The sequence below is a fragment of the Silurus aristotelis genome (assembly GCF_946808225.1).
Source record: "Silurus aristotelis genome assembly, chromosome: 10".
In the NCBI taxonomy this organism is placed as follows: domain Eukaryota; kingdom Metazoa; phylum Chordata; class Actinopteri; order Siluriformes; family Siluridae; genus Silurus; species Silurus aristotelis.
In genome coordinates, this window is record NC_139583.1 from 16687893 (window position 1) to 16711900 (window position 24008).

At 35.8% G+C, this 24008-nt stretch overlaps 2 protein-coding genes across 6 annotated transcripts in view; both read right to left on the bottom strand.

The window, feature by feature from the left end:
* Nucleotides 1-24008, bottom strand: part of LOC310732306 (uncharacterized protein) — a 1052581-nt gene that overhangs the window by 366968 nt on the left and 661605 nt on the right. The gene's annotated exons all lie outside the window — the stretch shown is intronic.
* The window catches only part of chd2 (chromodomain helicase DNA binding protein 2), a 77524-nt gene that overhangs the window by 50302 nt on the left and 3214 nt on the right, over nt 1-24008 (bottom strand). For 2 of the 4 annotated variants that reach the window (XM_083552581.1, XM_083552579.1), the window contains exons 4-6: nt 21004-21048; nt 7651-7882; nt 7256-7342 (exon numbers count right to left, since the gene is read on the bottom strand). In XM_083552581.1, the coding sequence (XP_083408707.1) occupies nt 7256-7342; nt 7651-7882; nt 21004-21048 (364 nt within the window). Of the gene's footprint in view, nt 1-7255; nt 7343-7650; nt 7883-13016; nt 13159-21003; nt 21049-24008 lie in introns of those variants that run through there. The other 2 variants (XM_083552582.1, XM_083552580.1) reach the window with 1 other exon arrangement.

The window sequence follows — 24008 nt, forward strand, 5'->3', positions numbered from 1 at the left end:
TGGACTCTTTTCTCTGTTGCGTTCAGGGAAACGCTTCCGCTCCCTGAAAGCGAACACAGAGAGCATGAGGAGAAGCTTCTTCCCGCAGGCCATTAGGAGTTTAAATCAGGAAACACCCAGGATCTAAAAACTGGCCCACTCTCTCCATCATCACACTTCCTCTCTGTACATATCTCACCTTTCGCACCACGACACTTTAATCTCTGGACTTGCACAGCGCACTTTATATTTAATTTCATTTCATTTTTATACCACACCATACTGCACATGGACACTTTACGGACCTTTACACCACACCATACCGCACACGGACACTTTACGGACCTTTACACCACACCATACCGCACACGGACACTTTATGGACAACCCACCACTAAAATTGTCTACTGTTTACACTCTGTTACACATTGTTTACTGTTTCACTGTTTACTGCCATTTTTTGTATATTCACATTTATAGATCTTTGTATATCTTTTATATCTTTATATTCTATATTTTATTTTATTATTTTATACCTCATACTTATTTATCTGCCTTCTTTTCTTTTTCCCCCATCCTATTCCCTCATGCCGGACCGTCGTATAAAGCATTTCACTGCATGTCGTACCCTGTATGTATGTGTATGTGATGAATAAAATTTGATTTGATCCCGAGCAAGGCCCTTGACCCTCAAATGTTCAGCTTTAAGACGCTCTGGATAAGGCCATCTGCCGAACGCTGTAAATGTAAAGTTTTTATTTTTCTTGTTTCTTCAAATGCCTAAAACGTTTGAAAAGTACTAGTGTGTGCACGCGTGCATGTGTATACAGTACATACCGAAAGTTTTTAGACCCCCTTCACTTTTTTTTCATAGTTATTTTGATACTAAAATTGTACAAATTTATTTTTCTTCTCAATTACACTCACTACCCCATAATGACAAACTGAAATAAAAAAAATAATTAAAAAAGTATTAGAAAAACTGCTATCACATGTTCATAAGTATTAAGACCCTTTACTCAGTACTTATTTGAAGCACCTTTGGCAACAATTAAAACCTCAAATATTTTTGGGTATGAGGCAAGCTTTGCACACCTGGATTGGTGGATTTTCTGTGTTGCTTTGGCTGTGTGCTTAGGGTTGATGTCATGTGTGAATGTAAATCTTCAGGCCAGAATAAAGTCTTTAGCACTGTGGAACAGGTTTTTAAATCAAGGATATCTCTGTACTTTGATTCATTGGGCTTTCCCTCAACCCTGTCCAATTTCCACATCCCTGCTGCAGAAAAACACCCAGACAGCATGATGCTGGCAGCATCATGCTTCACTGTTGAGATGGTTTTGGGCAGGTGATAAGCATTTGGAATCGAGGTCAATCTTGGTTTCCTCAGACCAGACAATCTTCTTCCACACAGTTCGAGTCTCCTTCAGGTGCTTGTTGGCAAACTCCAAGTGGGCTTCCATAGGCATATAATGTAACAAGGTGATATATCGATTAACAGTTTGCATCAGATACAGGTTGGCATTTGTATCGCAATGCATAATTTTTACATATTTGCATCGGTAAAAAAAAACATTTATATATTTACATTTATATAATTTTTATTATACGTTTATATGTAGATCCTCGCTTATCGCTAATGTATGGTAAGCTATGTGAATTGCATCGGCCTGAGTTATGGAGATAAAATTCTTGGTAAAATAATTACATTATTACATGCTTAACATAAATATATATATATATTTGTCATTTCTGTATCACGTAGGGGTTTTAATAAAACTGTAATTAGGCATTAACATTGTCTCCAGCCACAAAGGGCCATGCTACGATATTGTATAATAAGCAAGAGACTAAACTGGAGTTTATTGCCACAGATTTTTGTTAGTAGTGATTGTCTGTTTATGTGTATCCAACAATATTCTCCCAGCTTTTTTGCATGTTGGCAAACATGCATGCTGAGTTTGCTGGCCAGTCAAGCACATCAACACCATGGTCATTACCCAACTTCTGGTGCTTTTGGCAATGTGGGCAGGTGCCAAATCCTGTTGGAACATGAAATCAGCATCTCAATGAAGCTGGCCAGCAGAGAGAAGCATGAAGTGCTCTAAAACTTCCTGGAAGACGGCTGTGCTAATCTTGAACTTAATAAAACACAGTGGACCAACTCCAGCGGATGACACACCTCCCCAAACTACCACTGACCGTGGAAACTTTACACTGGACCCAAAGCAACTTGGATTCTGTGCCTCTCCTCTCACCTTACAGACTTTGGGGCCTTGATTTCCAAATGAAATGCAAAATTGTCTTTCCTTTCATCTGAAAAGACGACTTTGGCCCACTGAGCAACAGTCCAGTCTTTTTTGTACTTTGGCCAGGTAAGACAGCTCTGACATTGTCTCTGAATCAGGAGTGGCTTGACACAAGGAATGCCTCAGTTGTAGCCCATGGATACGTCTGTGCGTAGTGGCTCTTTAAGCACTGACTCCAGCTGCAGTCCACTCTTTGTGAATCCCTGAAATTACTGAATGGGCTTCGTTTCACCTTTTCTACCTCATTTTTTCCTTCCATTCAACTTTCCATTAATGTGCTTGGATACAGCGCTCTGTGAACAGCAGCTTCTTTAGCGATGACCTTTTGTGTCTTACCCTCCATGTGCAAGTGCCAACTGTCAGCAGTCTTCCCCCATGATTGTGTAGCCTGAACTGACAGACACCATTTAAAGGCTAAAGAAACCTGAACAGGTGTTTGGAGTTAATGAGCTGATTAGAGTGCGACACCACAAGTCTCCAATATTTAACTTTTTCACAATATTCTAATTTTCTGAGATACTTAATTTTGGGTTTTCATTAGCTGTAAGCCATAATCATCAAAATTAAAAGAAATAAACACTTGAAATATATCAGTCTGTGTGTGATAAATCTATACAATGAGTTTTACTTTTTGTATTGAATTACTAAAATAAATCAACTTTTTAACAATATTCTAAATTATTGAGATGCAAATTACCTGTAAATTCACAGGATTTGAACTCGATAAAGGTCAAAATGACCGCAGCTACTACTTACTGCTATATATACAATTGCGTTGCCATGGACACAAGCCATAGATTTGAAGACCAGCTTGAGCATACCACGCACACATGAGACCGATTCTCTTGCACTATTTTAGCTAAATCAGTCTGTAGCATGAATTGCACCGGTTTCGTCTATAAAATGTAAACATTTAGACTTAAGAATATCAAGAGCTACCGACAGGCAGCTAAACATGAATACCCATGACTATGTGAAATCTGATTTCAAAAGTTTGTAATTTATATTAAAGGATTAGCCATTTCTTAAAAATTTTCCATGATGTTTTTTTTTTTCTGTGATCAGAATCACAAAAATGATCTGGCACAAGAAATTATTAAGAAGGCAAAAATCTTGTAAACCAGTGAAATTTGGGGTACATTGTTCCTAAATTGCACAAAATGTACTTTACAGGATCTCACAAAAGTGATTACCCACTCACATTTCAGCAACCATTTTAGTGTATCCTCTCAAGGGACAATACTATAGAAATGAGCACTACAGCACTCATGCAGCCCCAGAACATGATGCTACCACCATGCTTGACTGTAGGCAAGACCCAATTTTGTTGGTACTCCTCACAAGGGCATCACCACGCATGCTGGACACCATCTGAACCAAACATGTTTATCTTAATTTCATATGAACACAGGACATGTTTCCAGTAATTCATGCTCTTGGACAGTTTGTCTTCAGCAAACTCTTTGCAGGCTTTCTTGTGAGCCAACTTCAAAAAAGCTTCCTTCTGGGACAACAGCCCTGCAAACTAACTTCTTGAAGTGTGGTCTCAGCACTGACAAGCGACCCTTCTGCTTATGCAACTGCTAAAGAAATGCTGTCAGCACGCAGGTGCCTGTTTTTGAAGTCATCTAGTGCACCCAGTAACAGGCCATGCATTGGTACCTGGGACTTCAGTGGGGACTTACCCGACTTATTCTACCTGTTAATACCACCACTATCACGTTACAATTATAGAGGTCATCAACACTATACAAAAGCGCAATATAACAATGCATGGCATTACAGAAAGAAGCATTTCGCGTTTTGAGGGTGAATACTTTTTTATTATAAAATATTTTTACTTAAGCAAGACACCCAGTTTAGACTCCAAACCTCTAAACTACCACCCAAACTGTGCACCTACATCATCTGGAGCAGTTCAAACACAAATGTATTGATGTGCGCAGATAGCTACAGACATGTTTTGCTAGCCAAACTTGGCTGTAACGGTTTCCCTCTGACCAAGAAATCAGAGGATGGAAAAATGCTAATGCTATGAGACGAATTTAAAATCTGATTAGTTAAAGAAACAGTCCCATTGCTAATATAGTCTATGGTACATCAGCCAGCACTACTGATTCTGAAGGCCCTGGGCAGATTAAATTGACATGGCAGCACATAGGGGCTGAAATCTGATTGAACAAAAAAAATCTAACATTCACATACATGTTCTGAAAGCAGTGCAGCCAAGAGAAACGCTACAAAATGAAGAGAATAAACTGTTGGGAATAAATTAATACAATTTCATGCAACAAATATTAGAATTTAGGTTGCAAATACAGGTTAGTGCTTCAGATAGTGTTTGGGCTAGCAGAGAAGGCTTTGCTGACCCTGACCGCCTGCCACTGACTAATAGGAAATGTAATTATGCATGGTTAAGCGATGTACAGCTGTTATCACTTAGTTACTAACTTTTGTTGCCATGTATTTTGTCAATAATGGCTGTATGGAAGTCTTCTTTTTAACCAATTCTGCCTCGAGCTCTTCAACATGACTTTCTGCACGCTTGCTTATCTTGTTCACTTTTGCCATGGCTACTGATAAATCTCACAAGTACAATACTATGCAATTTGTGGTGATGTCTGCCATGTACAAAAAGCTGTGGAGAAAGGTTTCAGAAAGTTGATTTAATCTCTGGAGCCAAGATACAAGGTCCCTGGCATAAATATTTTAGCTAGTGTTTGAGAAGGTGGTTTGTGCTTTATTAATTTGGATCGTTATAATACTCAGTGTTTGATTATTAATGCCTGTGTAGTAAGGTTAAATGCCTTAATACACAGGCATTACTAATCAAACACAGAGCATTATAACGATCCACACACATGAACACATTAGAGGACAAAAAGTTAAATGTTCAGCCTCGACTGTAAAAAGTACCAAATTGAACAAAAAAAATAAATGCAAAATTAGAATATATGAATATTTAACAGAATTCACAGTACAGCAGTATGTTGTCATGGCACAACATATTGCTGTTAGTCAGTCATACCAATACAGTAAAACTCTGTTGTACGGGCAAACTAATAGTACGAGCAAACAGAGATACGAGCGACCTTGCTCACAAAATTTTACCCTATTTCACGAGCAAATTTCGAAGGCACGAGCAAACCCAAGCTGCTGGTTCCCCACTTTCAGCCGAGGGTAGCATCAGTCGCTTAGTTGATGACGTATCGCTCGGTCGCTCTCGTTGTTCAGTGCAGCAAAAACTTAACTTTTTTTAGTGTTGTATTTTTATTTCACTAGAAATCTTGAAAAATGTCTCCCAAGAAAATCAGTGATGGTGCTGTGAAAACGAAAGTAAATAGAATTACCATGGAAATCAAGGTGGTTACGAGCGTGTTGTGCGTCTCACACTCACACAATCAACCACTACCACATGGGTAAGTGTTAAATTATATTTACTTTATATTACATTAAAATGACCATCTGTTTGAATGTAAAAAAAAAATTATAAAAAATGAGTTCATATACAGTCAAATCAAAATTAACAATTGTGTGAGTGTTTAAAGTGATTGTTCAGTTATTTTGAAGTGAGAATTGTGATGTAGTAATGCTAGTCAGTAGTAATACCATATTACTTCCAGTTTGCAGGAGCAGAGTGCAGGGACAGGAGCAGAAAGATACACTGCTGAATGCAAAGACAACACCACAGCAACAAGTGAGACTTTTTTTAGGAAAGCAAAAGGTTTTTTGTTGCTGTCCCCATGCATAAATAAAGCAAATACAGTGGTACCTAGACCTACAAGTGCATTAATTTCCGAAGTGGTCACTCGGTCGATTTTTTGCTTTGTTACGCGAGCAAAAAATTGAAGTGCGAGCTCGAAACGCCGCTGCTAGATGTCGAAACAAAGGCAGAAAGCGATGATTGTGACGAAAATCAAGATAAGCAAATAAGAAAAAGTTAAAAATTCTAAGTTTAGGGATATATAGTGTACAGTAGTGATAGAGAGAGTAGCAAAAAAATTTAGTTTTCCCTCCTCCGCCGCTTATTGCCTCTCCCCCCGCCGGCGTCTTCGTTAGCTCAAGTCGTCTCACCTCCATGGTAAATACACTGAATAAAACCTTATTATATCTTTACATACTCTTTCTATTATGTTTTTATACAAGATTTGTTATTTAGAAATGTATTTTCCTAATTTATTAACATGAAACATAAAAACGGGGTGGCATTTTGCGGGTTGGAACGGATTAATGCCATTTTAAGTATTTTCAATGGGGAAAATTGATTTTATGTGCGAGCAAATTGAGATATGTGAAATGGTGGAAAGTACAGGTCAATCGGCACCAGGAAAAATCATGCGTCCCAAGTCATCCAAGGCATGGGGGCATTTTATATTAAACACAAAAAAAAGAAAAATGTAACCTGAAACTTATGCAAAGCGGAGCTTGTGTGTAATGGAAGTATCACAGCACAAACACATAAATAGAAAATACACTGGTGACACGGATGAAGGCGAAACATTAGCCACGTAGGCAGAAACTGTAAATCCTCATCATGTGGAAAATTATATAGTTTAATGAAGTGCTATTGTGTAATTTGATTGTTTCCATTCTCTTTTTATAGCATTTGTCTACTACAACAGTAACTTTTCAAATGTGATTTACTGTGGCTTTATTACGTTGAAATGCTTGTTTTCAACGTTTGTATATTTTATAATTATACAGAATTAAATTAATTGCTTACATCTTCACAACTGAACTAAATGTTTTTTAAAAAACAATTAAAAACGATTATCGAAATAAACGTTAGTTACATGTCAATAAGAACTAGTCAATCTTTTTTTTGTTAAATTAGTATTTCAGAAACTGTCCTACTGTTTTTTTTGTTTGTTTGTTTGTTTTGGGTTTTTTTTTTTGAGAGACTTTGTTTTTTAAGGGCCGCATTTAAAATAGAGATTAGAATGAAATTGATAAGGTGGGCAGCTAACCTCTGCTCCAATGTTCAGACGAGCAGGCTCCTGTCTGCTCCGATTGGACCTTCTGACACCATAAACATCTGGATGTTCCTCCCACATCTGACAAATTTAAAACAAAACAAAGCAGGCCAGAACCTTAAATCAATAAGCCACCACTGCTTGACTAATTTCGATTGTAGTCACTGCAATTGGACGAAAGCTGATACTTTGTAACAAGCAGTAACAAGCAGTTCATAGATTCACAGATCTGATTCACAGATCTAAAAGGATCCAGAATTTTATTATTTAGTCAACCATCATTTCTCCTGTGACATTACATTTTAGCAGAGAATGTCTCAATATTATCTCAAAGCAATATTTATCACAAAATAGACTAAGTTTCAATAAGAAAGCTAGTCACTGTTCACCTTTTTCACGTCAGCCAAGTCTCTCCTTTTGACCCGTTTCTCTTTGATCTCTGCAATGGTCTGGTGTGACTTCGATCCAGCTGATTCACTCCCAGATTCAGAGCAGCTCTCAGACTCAGATGTGCTGTTGGACTCAGAATGCTGGGAGTGTGCCCGATCACTGCCCTGCTCACTTTCAGACTGGCTGCCCGACTCAGAGCCTGAACGATTAGACTCCTCTGATGCAGAGTTGCTACATCAAAAAAGACCACAGTCAGGATGCAGCTCGTCTAAACAGCCCTCACATGGTCAGCGTACAAAAAATGTTGAATGTGTATACATCGCTTAATATATACAGGATGTTAACATCAGAAGACAAGAGATGTTACAATACAAGTTAAGCAAAAGACTATAGAGGAATATTAGATTCTGCATTTTTATGGTATGGACCCATTGGAGATTTAAGTCAAAAGTTTTAACTGCACATATTGCATTCCTTTGCCTTACAATTGACATGTAGTCCTAGGTCATTGCAACCAAAGATTAACCTGCTATTAACCTCATAATATATTTACAATAAAGATTTCCCAAAACAATGTTGGATTATCTTTTCTGCAACAATATTTTGTCATAATTACATTGGTTAGATGTTTAACAAGTTAAAACTAGGCTTAAAAAACCATGTGTGCAAATAAAATAACACACCACTGTCTTCTTATCTAAGTACAGCCCTTCATAAGGAAAGGATTTCCTCAGTTCCTGTATGTAGACTAATCAAGAAATTTTAAAAAGGCAAAGCAAAAAAATAAAAATTTTTATGTTGAATCCGCATTGATTTCACAGTTCAGCATATAAACATTCAAAAATGGATCTGTTCCACTTTATTTTAAAATTTTCAAATTTATGGATATGTAAGAGACAAATCTATACATTCTGGAACAACCACCTTGTTAAGCCTATAGAATGTTGAAAAGTTGGAAAATTCCAGAAATCGTGTTTTTTAATTAGCTGTATCTGTAATAAAAACTGACATTTGTGATGTACTGGCACATGAACAAGTATCTCTTCTGTCGTTCCCCCTAGCATGCAGTTTATCAAATTTTATTTTAGCTCAATAAGAGTAACAGTTAATATTTGAATTAGGTTTATTCACCTAAATATTACATCCCTGACCTTGAATATGAAAAGAAAATTAAAGATTAAAGCTAAAGCTAGTGATTGCAGTTACAGCCAATATACTTGCAGTCACCAGTTTCTACACACTCATGGTGTATCACAGGCATGTCAATTTAATGTAGTAGTGACATTAATCAATATTTACTTATTATAAAACTGTTATAAAATGGAAACAATTAGGAAATTTTTGGCAAAATATAATAACCAAGTAGAAATGTGGAATTACTGATTTTTTTTTATATTGGTGACTCATTTTAAATAATTTTATATATTATATTATATATAATATTATTTATATATTATTTTTAGTTTTTATATGTAAATAACATTTGGCAGAGTGATTGGAACAGCAAGCACTGCAGCTGCTGACAGGAGCAGCCAAGACAACCAGACTGTCCTTATTTGGAGTATGACAAAACAGGGGGCAGACTTAAACCCTCTCAAACATGAGTGGCTGCCTTGTTGCTAGCTGGGACAGGACCAATCAGAATTTAGAAAGGTGAACCTCTGCCCTATAGAACACTTCCTAGTTTCTCTTCCTGTAGTTCCATGCACCTTTAATGTAATGCTGTGCAACACACATGAGCAATGCAACACAAAGCAAGAGCCATTTTGTGGTGCTCAAGTGGACTTTCAGCCATTTAATATATCTGGTAATGTGGAAGGAAAAGAATACTGCAATTTTGTGTACAATACTCATACTACATATAAGAAAAAAATTATTATGCTTAAAATATCAGAAATAATTTCTGTATAACTGAAGTGCAATAAGAAAATGGCTGCTAAGAACTTACTACTTCTCACCTTGCTGAAGGTCAAGCACCCATCCAAACAATTATAGACTATATAATTACATTTCCTTATGCAGATTTTCTGATGCATTGTTTATACGCATGTCTCTATTTTCCTTTATATACATATACAGATATACAAGATGCATGCCACACTATGAAGAATCTTCCAAACAGATATAACAATAAGTAAAATACTTACACAAACTTTTGACACCAGTCTAGAAATTAAAATCTTGAAAATTTTGAATATACAGGTATTATTTAATTATAATAGTATATCAAACTATGAAACTTCTAAACATGCTTTAAAAAAAAAAAGCAAAATAGCTTATTTTTTTATAATATTATTTAGTTCAACTTTTTGATTTACAGGTTAGTGTTTTGTTTAAACATACTCATAAAACCAGCCTACATAAACTTCTGGAAATTGTTTAGCCATCGAGATCTTCACTGAATGTAGAAATGTTTATATTTGCATTTGTATTGAATTCAATAACCTGAACTTTTTTGTAGGTGCAGATTAAGAGGCCGCATTTATTTATGCTCTAGGCATTTGTCAACATTTAGCATTTTGTTTACTCATTCAAATCATTACCATAAATTAATTGTATTCTCTATTCAAGATTAGGGTTGCAACAACTAATCAATTAAATTAATAATCAATAATGAAATTCGTTGTCAACAAATACCATTATCAACTAGCTTGGCTGCATGGGTTAGCATGACGCCATGATAACATCGCTTGCAAAAAGGAGAAAGAAAACACACTGGAGGTAGCAACTGTAAATCCCCATCATGTGAAAATGGTATAGTTCAATTAAGTGCTATTGTACAAACTGTTTGTTTGCTAACTTCGAGACAGTCGCACTGGTTCTGGTCTGTTGTGACTCGTGAGCATCAGGTTGCGCAATTAGCTCGCTCACAACAGTGATGGATTCAATTAAACCAGTGCGAACTATTAATCTAAAGGTAGCAAATAGCAGCAGCAAACAATAAAAACAATTTGTCACTTTTGTGGTTTTCAACAAATGCTTATGCATTTAAAACAACAATGTATTTTTCCTTACTTTGTAAGCCTGTTAGCTTGCTCCATTTCTCTGTTCGATTCTCTTTTTATAGCATTTGTCTATTACAACAGTGAACATATTTGTTTTCAAACGTGATTCACTGCGGCTTAACTACGTTCAAATGCTTAATTCCAATGTCTGTATATTTAATTTATGCATATATCATTTAAACATTATACAAATTAAATGAATTATATTTTAAATGCTTCACAACCAAAAAAAATGTCTATGTATTTTTAAGCATAGTTTTGTCAATTTGCTATCTGCAATTATTACAAACAATACAAATGTTGATTTACACAATTTACACCTTGCAAACACAAATGCTTTTTTTAACAGAAAAACCCCCCGGCATGAGTGAATTTGTTAAAAGGAAAAATCCCCCATCGCTCCTCGACATGCAGCCACTGTAAGCTTTAAATTGTCTACATTGAAAATAGTTAAACTCAACATTTGACTTTTGCATTTTTCAAAGTACACTTTTGTACATAAATACTCTGAATTCTATATAGTTATTATAAGAACACAGATATCTGATTAATCGCAGAAGAAAAAAAAAATAACCATCTGATTATTCGATTATCACAACCATTAGTTGCAGTACTATTCTAGATTGTATTCTAGTTTTTATTACCTATATTGAAGTACTTATATTCAAAACATTGAAAAATCTAAAAAAATAATTCAGGTAACATTTTTCAATTTGTCAGCTGCAGATTGCAAACCATACAATTGTTTCTCCTTTGGTCAGATCTTAAAATCTCTATCAGTTATGCAGAAATTATTTAATTAATTTAAAAAATATAATAAAATTGTCAGTTTCCTCTTTATTAGCCTGTTTGAGATATGTATGCTCAAAACTCAATAAGCTAGAATCCTGGCAAGGCAAGGCAAGATGACACTTATTTTGGAATCCTTACATTGTCTTGTCATCGGGGTTGATTTGAAATGTCTCACGTTGACACAAAGCTCAGCATGGACCGACTGCCTACTTCCTGATACTACACCCCAAAAACTCAACCTTTAAACTTCACATTAGGTTTGGTTTTAGTTTTTCCCCCAGACTTGTTTACACCTCATGTGTAATTGGGCATGATCTTCCTGCATTTCTAAACTATGGAATTCCAGCAGACATGAAACACACACACATTAAGAAATTTTTAATGTCATAATTTTTAGATCATCTACTACTTAACTGCTGATATTTATGGTATTATGTACATTTACATTAAAAATAAACTGTCTTTTTTTTTAACCATTGATGATCAGCATTAAAATATGCCTAAGGCCCTTTATTAGTGAACCTTTTTGGAGGGGGACTACAGTCCGGATACAGACTACAATCAGTAAATGTATGTGCACCTGTACATTGTAAACAGTAAGTATAATTCAGTAGTAACTACAAATGTCAAGTCAATTAATATTTAAATAAGTGGACCTATGCATCACTCCACATATAATGCAAAGATGCAAAAAAAAAAAAAAAGAATAAAAAAACAAAAGGCATGAGCATATAACAAGTACCCAGAAAATACTTTATTAGCTATAAATACACAGCCTCATCTCTGCTTGCTGCATATTCTGCAAACAATTGCATGCTCTTACTATCAAATAAGTTATTAAACAACAACAACAACAACCCATCAATTGTGAACACTGTAAAGGACATTAAAATCTAACAAAGACAGATGGTGTGCCAAGATTAATAATGACTGGATGCAGACTTAAAAGCATAAAAACCTATAAAACATTGATTCAAAACATACATTAAGATACTTAAAAGTGATCAAACAAAAAAATACTTTCATTATTACATTATATAGCATAAATATGCACATTATTCCTTACTCCTAAATGCATGTTTTGGTAAACTTGTTCAAAGGTATGTTAAATAAAAAACAGCCACACACTTAAGATATAGCAAGCCACAGTGTGCAATGTTTAAGATCATTTTACCATCAAATAATGTCAAACTAAATCTCAGTTTTAACATCAAAAACTTTTTAAACAGCACAAATGGTGCAATGCAGTATATAGTAAACATACAAGGTCAAGGAACATAAGATGTTGAAAATGAAAAAATGTGAGTTGAGAAATAAAAATGTCAATAATGGAATTCAGATACACTAACCCTGTACATAGGCCTAAACAGATGGGATTCACTATTAGAAATGCCACTTAAAAAATCAGGGTGTGGCTTTTCAACTATGCCAAGGTCAATGATGTGAAACCATGCCATTTCATAGAAACTGTGGCTAAAATCTGTGCACATGTGATTAACCATGCCTATCAAAGTAAACAACAAAGACAAAATGTAAATAAAAATGAATGAGAATATGTGGATCCGTACCTCGAAGCATTGCTGTGAGTCGAAGCGTCCTCTCCTTCCTTTTTTTCTTTGTTCTTTAACATTGTTATATTGTTTAACTGTTAACGATGATTTTTACTTTAGGTATTAAACTGTCAAAAGTTGAGAGGGGGTGAAACCATCATGCAAGTTCTATCAGTCCTGCTTTTGCTTTCAGGACTGCAAAAGTCCCCCGTTGCTTCGGAAGGGGAAAATAAGCCCCAACACGTTTGACGACAAAAGAAACAAATTGATTAGGGAAAAAATTTTTTAAAATAAATATTGGATTTTAAATAAAACCAGTCTCGTGTCACAACCAACAAACGGGTTCAGACTTTTAATGCAATAGATCCTACATGCATAAATTCTTACTGCGTCATCAGGACAAAGGACGACTGAAAACATCCTTAAAAAATTAAAATGCAACCGATCGTACAAAAACCTGCAACGTACACATACCTATTCCATAGACAGGTAGGAAAATACATGTAGGAAGCAGGAACATCCGCCACCGGAATAAAAATATCGAACGTATACTCAGACAAATAAAAGAAAATATACACGAATCTCCGATGAATCCGAATGACGAACAACTCGAAGTATTATTTAATAACAGGAAAATATATGTAAGAAAAGCAGCAATAGCCTTTTGAATGGAGAGCTGAGTTAGTAAAGAGACGCGCGCAGCGCACTAAAAATGGAGGACAGTCATGGCTGCCAGCGCGAGGTACAGAAAACAACGACTACGCTAAAGCGGTGTCTATATTCTCGGCGAAATAAAACCGGAAAACAATGCGACGGCATTTCTACATCTAGATACAGCACCAATTGATCCAAAGATTTAAATATAAGCCTAAACACGAGTGCTAAATTTAAAAGTTAAATAAGAAGTGCTGTCGACGAGCTCAACGGGTTCCCCTTCCCAAGGCTCATCCGCCATCTAAAGCTCCTTCCCAGCTCGCACAGGCTTTAGCCTTTGATTGACGTTCTCTCGATTTAGCCCAGACTCAGGTGATGTACAAAAGACCCACCCCTTATATTTTATATAAAATCTGTCTTAGATATATTCAACTTTAACCAAGTTAAAAAAAATTTTTATAATGCATAAGTACACCGTAGGATTAATCTTAAAGCCTACTATTTAGTGTTTTCTAAGGATATAAAAAATTCTCAGGACACCATCACTTCCTGCTAAGGCAGGAAATGAGACACTGGGAGCCATTTTAGAGTTCTGGACTGCAAGGACACCATTTTAGGACATCTTCATGCTTTACTTGGGGCTTGTTTTAAAAGTCTTGAGAATTGTGAGCATACTGTAGCAATATACATTTTTTTATATTTTCACAACTACAATCTGATAGTTTAAATCCATTGGCATACATGGAAATTACTGAAAATGTACTGGATTTGGCTATTTAATTTTTTTTTAGCAATTTGCAACAGAGAAAGAACATTAAGTTTCCCCCCAATTAATTTAAAATCAACTTTATTGTAATTAATTGCAAAAAATAACTAACAGTGGTGTGGGTATAATACAGAGGTAACTAATTCAAGACTTAATTTGTGAAGCCATGCTAAAGCAGGTGAAATGACTTATAAGCTGCAAAAACAAAATTAAGTGCATAGTAAGTAGCACTTACTATGTAATAATGCACTTTTTAATGAGTAAGGTTTAACTCTAGACACATTGTCCCAATTAAATCAGAGAAATCAAAAGTTTTAGAACTACATTTTTTATTTAAGTAAAATATATTTAACTTAGAATTAACAGACAAGCATCAGCTAAAAGAATAACAGCAGAATACAACAGCAATCAAAGTTACATAAAAAAAAAAAAAATTTATAAAAAAAAATTTAAAAAGGCAAATCCAAAAGCAAAAGTCGCCATTTATCGCCATCTTCCCGATAAAGCTGTAGTCTTCACTTGTTTGTCCAGAAGTGGGTCTTAATGAAATCAAAAAGGAGAAGGGAAAACATGTGAACCCCAATTGCATGCATCAACATAAAGCTTTACATTAAAACAAACATTATGAAACCACTATTAAGCTGGTTAAAATAATATACTTAACTAAAATAAAATATATACTAAGTTCAATAAATAAGATTCTATAATAAAACAGTAGCAAACTAAAATTTAAAACTTGATGTAATCTATGCTTTTCTAGCTATACAGTTAGCAATCACTGCAGCTTAGAAGTTATATAATTAATGCAATGTTTATAGGCAATTTACATTCTTTAATATAAATGCAATGATTTTTCTTTTCGTTATTGTACTACATATAAAGAAAGTAAAGTTGTATTCAAATGTGTCATCATTAAGTGTCATTACAATTTATATATATAAATTGTAATCACTTAACTTACATTGCTACCGTAATTTCCGGACTATTATGCGCACCCAAATATAAGCCGCACCCACTAAATTTGACAAAGATTTTTATTTTGAACATACATACGCCGCACCTGTCTATATGCCGTAGGTGTCTACATTAAAACTAATGAACTTTACACAGGCTTTAACGAAAGACAGTGTCTGTTACACGGCTTGTATCTAAACAGTAGCCTACCAAGAAAGTCATAGATCACTGTCTTCCTCCTTCCTTTCACAACAATTTCTCTCTGTAGTTTTTCTTTTGGCATCGTTGTGCGTTTAAAAATCACCATCGGTGAAGCTTGTCTCCCGATGCCGTGCAGCTCAGAACACAGATGAAGTTCGTTTTTTCATGCCCGGTTCTTTTGATTCGCATTTCCTGTAGACAGTCCGAGTGAGAGGCAGGTCAAATGTCAGAGGAACCTCATAAATATTTATGATGTGGTGCGGCCAGATTCAGTGGGAACGCATCTGATTTAATATAAAGAGTTTCATTGGTTCACCTGAACCCATTCGGCAATTTCATTGGTCTAATGTTATGGGGGTTTTCCGAGGAAAAACCCCGGAAAAATCCATAAATTAGCCGCTTCATTGTTTAAGCCGCGGGGTTCAAAGCGTTGGAAAAAAGTAGCAGCTTATAGTCCAGAAAATACGGTATATTTACTAAATAAAACATTGAAGTTTTGTCAAAAGAAGGCATAAACACCTTTTTATGTAATGTCTATTTTAAATTATTGTAAGTTGTTTACTTATTGAAGGCTAACAGGTTTATTTATTTAGAAAAATAAGTTAATAAAGTTGACAATTGTAGCAGTATAATTCTTGACTACTTTTAATTACTTTTGACTAAATGTCTAAATTTTAATTTAACATACATCAGAATGTAACCATACACATACCTGTCATGTTTTGTAATGCACCTATAGACCAAAGATGTTCAAACTCAACTTCCAAATTTTATGTGTTTAGGCAATTAGGGGTATCTAGTTTATTTCAATAAGAGATCACTTTGAAGCAGTAGCTAAGATACCAATTTATTCCAGCTTTCGTTATAACCATAACCCTAGATTTTCATTTAGAAGTATTTGCACACATTGCCACGTAATTAAGATTTAATCGAATGTTGGGGATAGTTCAGTGAAGTTTGTTGGCACCCATGATTTGACACTTTCAGATTAGTTCATACATTTTATTTTTAAAATTCAAGTCAGGTCATTATAATTGCCACTCCAATGCTTTCAGTTTATGACTCTCAATGGGAGCTATAGATTCTTTGGTCTGAATGGTTTAGCTGTGCTTGTTGCGCTTTCCTTTGACTAGCCAAATAAGCAAAAAAAAAAAAAAAAAAAAATCCAAAATGTATTACATTAATATCTGGAATCTTCTCAGCTTTTTAGAGGAACAATTAGCTTGGTGTATGTACTTACGATTTACTGTAATTCCTATATTGATTATGAAAGCAAATGTGAAGTTGTGAAAAACATTTTTAGACTGTTTGGTGTGTTTAATCCTTTTGGCCTTAACTTTATGTAGTTAATATTAACAAATCTAACACTAGTAAAGCATCAATGCACCATTAAAAAAAAAAATTCTCAGGTACATAAGAAAATAAAAATAAAAAAAGTCCTATAGGTCAAACACTTATTAGCTTGATTAATGTAACAATGTAAGCAAATTTGGTGTATTTCACCTTTTCTATATTAATCAGCCGTAACACTAGAAACTACTTGCTTAATATTGTGCAAGTCCCCACTGGGCCATCAAAACAGATCTGACCTATAATACTGAGCTCCACAAGTGCGCTGCTGTTCTGGCACCAAGATATTAGCAGCATATCAGAATCAGGTTAATTGGCGTGTTGACACACACACAAGGAATTTGGTCCTTATAGGTCCAGTAAGTTGAAAGGTGGGGGCCTTGATGGGATTGAGGTCTGGGGAACTTAAACGCCAAGTCAACATTTAAAAAATTTGTCAAGTGCATGAAACCATTCCTAAATCTTTTTTTTTTTTGCAACGTTGCAGAGCTCACCGTCCTGCTGAATGATACCCTCCAGAGTATGTTACCACCACAAAAAGTATGTAGTTGGACTGCAACAATATTTAAGTAGGTGGAACACTATCCACAGGATATCACAGCCTCCACAGACCTTCCCATAATGCATCCTAGTGCTATCTATTCACCACTTAAGCAACAAACATACCTTTAGCCCTCAATGTAATGAAAATTGTCAATTTCTGATATTCACATGTGCATTGTAGGTGCGCTGGCAAAGGACAAGGTCAAAATGGCATTCTGACCAGTATGCAGCAACATTGTGACATATGCAGTAAGATGCTATGCATTCTGTTCAGACACCTGGCTATTATAACCATCAGTAATATTTTCAGTAATAGTAGGGCTAGCCTTCACTCTTCACACACAACAGTGGCCAACAGTAAGTATCTTAACAAGTTAGCCAGCTAGCTAACAGACAAACAACAAGATAGCCTGTGGACATTAGCAGGAAGCACAAGAAACATGCTAGTTAACAGACATCTGTGATCCAAAGTAATTGGATTATTCTTTTGTGACTAGGCTGTCAATCTGCACAAGTCAGGTTGCTGTGGGCCTACAAGGGTGTATACCTTCATACTTACAAGTATGAAGGTACAAAATATGAACGTACTCCACATGAGCCAAATCACAATCTACAAGAAACAAAAAGTTGTGGTGCCTTGTAAGTGGAAAATTTCAACTTGCAACAATGTAACTTCCCACTTCAGCAGGTTAGATGTGCTATGTGGAAACAAAATACTAATGTTACAGGTTACCACAAAAAAAAAAAAAAAAAAGTTACAGGCTACAGCAATAAGTTAGCTAGTTAATAGTGAATTAGCAACAAGCTAGCCAGCAGACAACAGCAAATCTTTTAAACAATTAATAAAACTTTTGCATCATTACCAATGTCACATTTACCAATGTAATTTTACAGATCAGGTAAGAAGCATGGATTTTCTGTGTACATTTCTTCATTGCAACAAAAATAATTTTTGTCACGACACTGGTTTTTGAAACCTTTTTAGAGGGGAGTGGGATGTACTTGGTCTGCAACAAAGTTTAAGTGGATCATACATGTCCAAGTAACATCCGTGTGAATGCTAGGACCCAATGTTTCCAGGCAGAACATTGGCCACAGCCTCCACCGGCTTGCCTTCTTTCCATAGTGCATTCTGATGCCATCTGGTCCTTAAATAAAAAAAATAAAAAAATAAAAAAAAAAAAAAAACACATGCACCTGGCCCGTCCATTATAGAAAATGTGTTCTTCAGACCAGGTCACCTTCCTCCATTGTTTCATGTTCCAGTTTTGATGCTCATCGTGTAGACATTTCCGTCAGTGGACAGGGGTCAACATCAGCACTCTGACCGGAATGCAGCTACAAAGTCCCATATGCAGTAAGCTGTGATGCACTGAGCGTTCTGGCACCTTTCTACAACCCCAATTCCAAAAATGTTGGCACTCTGTGTATAACGTGAAATAAAAAAAATAAAAAAAAGAATGCAATGATTTGCATCTCTCATAAACCCATATTTTTTTTTACAACAGCACAAATAAAACATTTTAAAATGTTTAATTGAAGGTTTGTTTTTTTTTTTAAGTTGGGATGAAGCATCAAAAGGCTGAAAATTAAGTTACTTAACAAAAACAAAACAAACAAACAAAAAAAAAAAAAACCTGGAGAAACGCTTTGCAACTAATTACTTCAATTGGCAACAGGTCAGTAGCGTTTAAAATTTGCATCTTAGAGAGGCAGAGCCTGTCAGAAGTAAGGGGGCAGATTGTTCAGCAATCTGCAAAGATTTTTGTCTATTCTGAAGTTGTTCCACAATTTGTAATGTTCCTCAATATACAATTGGGAAGACTTAATTCTCTCATCTACAGTAAATAATATAATCAAAAATCAATATCGGATGCCTGTAATCTTCAAGCTCTTTTCATTGCAGAAATCACTGTTTAGTAACCCTTGCTGAATTCATTGTCTTCACAGTTTACTCAACCAGTTTTATTCATCTATGAATGCAGGTTAAAACTCAAATAATGCAAAGAAGAAGCTATATGTAAACATGATCCTGAAACACCATTTTCTCAAGGACCAAGCTTATTTAAAATGGACTGAGGCAAATATGAAATTGTTATATGGTCAGACAAATCAAAAATTAAAATTCTTTTTAGAAACCATGGATGCAGAGTCCTCTGGACTAAAGAAGAGAGGGACCCATTGGTGTGCAGAAGCCTGCATTTTTGATAATGGCGTTCATTAGTGCAAATGAAATGGGCAGCTTGTACATCTGGTAATGCACAATCAATGCTGTATTATATATACACAAGTTTTAGAGTAACCAAGGGAACACTATATTTTAGCAGTATGCAATTTAGCATCATCTTGCTTCTTTTACTACAGCATAACTTCAAAGCAGGTGTCCAGGAGCTGAACTGGCCTGCCTGCATTCTGCACTTTTCACCAATTGAAAACATTTTATAATTAAACGAAAAAAATGCAAGAAAGAAGCCCCAAGATGTTGAGACCCTATAATCCTGCATCAACACTACTAGTACATTTCTCCCCAAAACGTAATCAAGTGGTCAAGTCTCCTCAGTTCCCAGATGTATAGGAGAAGCTACACTGTGGTAAACATGACCCTGTTCCCACATTTCTTAGGGCATGTTACAGCAGTCATCTCATTTTTGTTTTCCTTAACATGGTACATTCTCTCATTTTAAACATGTTTTCATGTTATGTTCTGAATAGAATATGGGTTTATGAGATTTGTTTGATGATCACTGCATTCTGTTTTTATTTACATTTTACACATCCCAACTTTAAATTGGGGTTGTATTATAGCTAACATTTCTACTGTCTAAACATTTTCACCTGGTTGTGATACAATAGATTCTGTAGAATCGAAGCAGTCTGGCTAGCCTTTACAACCCACACCCATCAGCAGGTCTGAGTCTTGGGCACCCATGATCCTGTTGCAGAATAACCAGTTATCTACACTTAAATCCCTATTTGTAGGTACTACCCACAGCATACCTTGAACACCCTACAAGACTCACTCGTTTGGAAATACTCCAACACAATCATCTAGCTATCACATTCTGGCTTTTGTCAAAGTCCTTCAGATCTTAATGCTTGCTCATTTTTCGTTGCTCAAGAAATGCCTGGTTGCCTAAAATGTTCAACTCCTTGACAGATGCCATGGTAATGAGAATCAATATTCACTTAACTTGATAATGGTTTTAACATAATGCCTGATCATTGTATTTAATCAGGGTAAGAATAATATTACATAAAATTAGATAAAACCTCTTGGTTGGTTGTTAAATATCATTTTGGTGACTTAGCAATTGTTAAAATAGGTTTAGATTGTTTAGGACCCAGATATTACACTGCAACATTAGGAGTAATTAATCTGTGCTATGACCGAATGCCAATTTGGTAATAAGAATAATAGTAATTTTAAACATATTAATGTCTACTTTTCCCAAAAGGTAGGGTGGGCACATAGAGGCCATTTCCAGCAACAGACATAATGCAACAAGCGCATGGGCAATAACAAAAACATCGACTTACCAAGTTGTGTTCTTTTCCCCACACTCTCCTGATGACACCCACAAACTGACAGATGGTAAGAGAAATAAAAATAAATTATTCTGTTAGGCTACAGAGATTGCTACGTTAATAATACTTCTTTGACTAGGTTGTGTATGTTCAAATTTCTGGGTGCCATGGGCTCACAATGGTGTCTACCTTCACACTGCCAGGAAATATGAACATATACACTAATGAGCAGTGCCACACATACCAGCAAGCCAGCAGAAAACAAAGTGAATTGAACGATTAGAACATAAAACCACCTCTATTGTTAGTGCACCTAAAATGCACCATCAGTAGTCACATTTACCAGTTTAATTTTACAGATGAGAAAGCAAGGATGAATTTATTGTTTATCTTTGAGTGCTTTAAAAATGTTTGGTTACACCACCAACAGCTCAATATTTGCTTCAAACTTTTGCCATCTGGCTGATAGTTCAGAACACCGAAAACCAGAGGTAACAGTTACTTCACCCAAGGCAATCCACCTTGTGAAAAAAGAAAAAGTCTCTCCCCAATGTGCAATAAGAATAAAAAAAAATTGCGTTATACCACTTTATTTTTTTTTTGTATCATTCCGTGTTAAAGCACGTTTTATTATATATTTTTTTATACAACATACAATTTAAAGCTTCTGACACCAAACGATTTCATTGCAAGTCTGAAAATAGCATTCAATAAAGTTTTTCTTCACATTTACATACCATAAAATACCATTTAAGAATGCTATCCACAAAAATGGAGTAGGCTATAAAAAAATTGGTAACACCCTGAAACTGAGTTACAGTACAGTGGCCAGGGTCATACAGAGGTTTTTCAAGAGGGGTTCCACTCGGAACAGGATTTGCAAGGGTCTACCAAAGAAGTTGAGCCCTCATGCTGTGTGTCAGGTGCAAAAGCTTGCTTCAACAAACAGACGGCAGCATTGATTTAGAGGTTGCAGAAGCGAAAGGTCGATACTCAGACCATACGCCGCCAATTGCTACAAGTCGGTTTGCACAGCTGTTGTCCCAGAAAGAAACCTCTTCTTAAGCTACCTCACAAGAAAGCCCCCAAACTGTTTGCAAAAGACAACCTGCCCAAGAGCATGAATTACTGGAACCATGTCCTGTATATGATGCGGCCAGGATAAACATTGACTCATATGGTGCTCAGCATGTGTGGTGTCACTCTGGTGAGGAGTACCAAGAAAATTGTGTTTTGCCTGCAGTCAAGCATGGTAGTGGTAGCATCATGATCTGAGGGCTGCTTGTAGTGGGGAGCTATGGTTTATTGAATTAAACATGGATTCCAACATGTACTGTGGCATTCTGAAGCAGTACAGGTGCCCTGCCTTTAGAAACTGGGCGGAAAATAAGTTTTCAAACATGATAACCCACCAACTGCCTTGCTGAGGAAGCTGAATGTAAAGATGATGGAGTGGCCAAGTATGTCTCCAGGCCTGAACTCTATTGAGCACCTGTGGCACATCCTTAAGCAAAAGGTGGAGTCTCTGTGATGTCATTAAGGAGAAGTGGACAAGGATCCCAGCAACAACTTGTGCAGATCTGGTGAATTCCATGCCCAGGAGGATTGAGGCAGTACTGGATAACAATGGTGCTTACACAAAATATTGACACTTTGGACACAGTTTTGACGTTCACATGCACTGTGTGTGGGTGTGTGTATACACACGCAGTGCATTCGATTTTATACCCACCATATACATGTATACACACACAGAATATTATATATATATATATATAAAATTAATGAAAAGGAGTGTAACGGTACATGTATTCACACCAAAATGTTTTGGTAATGGGTTTGGCAGACAACAATGCCAGGGGTATATAATAGAAACTAGAGTTAAGGCAGTGTCACTGTGGCTACTCACTCTGTAGTGAAAATAAGATTAGTTTTGCTCTGTTTGGTTTGAAAACCAGTCAGTATCTGGTGTGACCACATTTGCCTCACGCAGTGTAATAGTGGATATTGTCAGGAACTGGAGCATGCTGTCCTATACGCCGATGAGGACGACAAACATGCAGATGAGCTTCCATGAGACGGTTTCGGACAGTTTCACAGGCAACAGCTCTGGTGGACATTCCTGCAGTCAGCATGCCAACTGCACGCTCCCTCAAAACTTGCGTTTTGCAAAACTTAAATCTTTGAGTATATTTAGTATTGCAAATTCCGAAAATTCGCAAATTTTGGACATGCCCCTTAAGTCCCTATGGTACCTTAGTGAATTCCAATAAACATTATGGCACTTTAATACAATAATGTTCCGTTTTTTTAAATATGCAATTTGTCAGTGAAAACATAGTTTAAAATGTTATTCAAACGTTCCTGAACTTGCAACGCTAACTCAACTTGCTGTTGGTTAGGTTCCAAATGAGAACCCTCAAATTTTCCAAACAGCGAACTATCGGGGTTGACTATACTCGATTAATCATTGGAATAATTGGTAAACTACTCTTTTACTAAAATCGACAACGACAGCTGGAGCCCTACTTCTAAGAGAATCTTGTAAAATGTACACATTACATGCTTATAATAAGGATTACAATTAAACTAATAATATATACACACCTTCAATCTGGTTTAATACCAGCGAACATTTAATTCTGATATTGATGTAAATAAACAAATGAGACTTTTTAAACTTAAATTACTTGTCAACATAAACCCTGTCTGGTATTCAAAAAAACAATTTGGGTTATCTAGGAAAAGCAGGTAAGACTTTTAAACAATCGTACATTAACGAGTTTTTATGTTTTACATTTTCATTAATGTCAGATGCCCAATACTCTGCAAAAGGTTTTAGGCATAAATTTTATTTTTAATGCTTTCAATATATTTGTATTATTTTATCAATTTACAAACTGCAAAGTGAAACACAAGCAAAAAAAATGTCAAAATCAATATTTAGTGTGACTACCACTTGGCTTTCAATTCTTAAACACATACACGTTAAACACATGCGGCTAATGATCATTAAT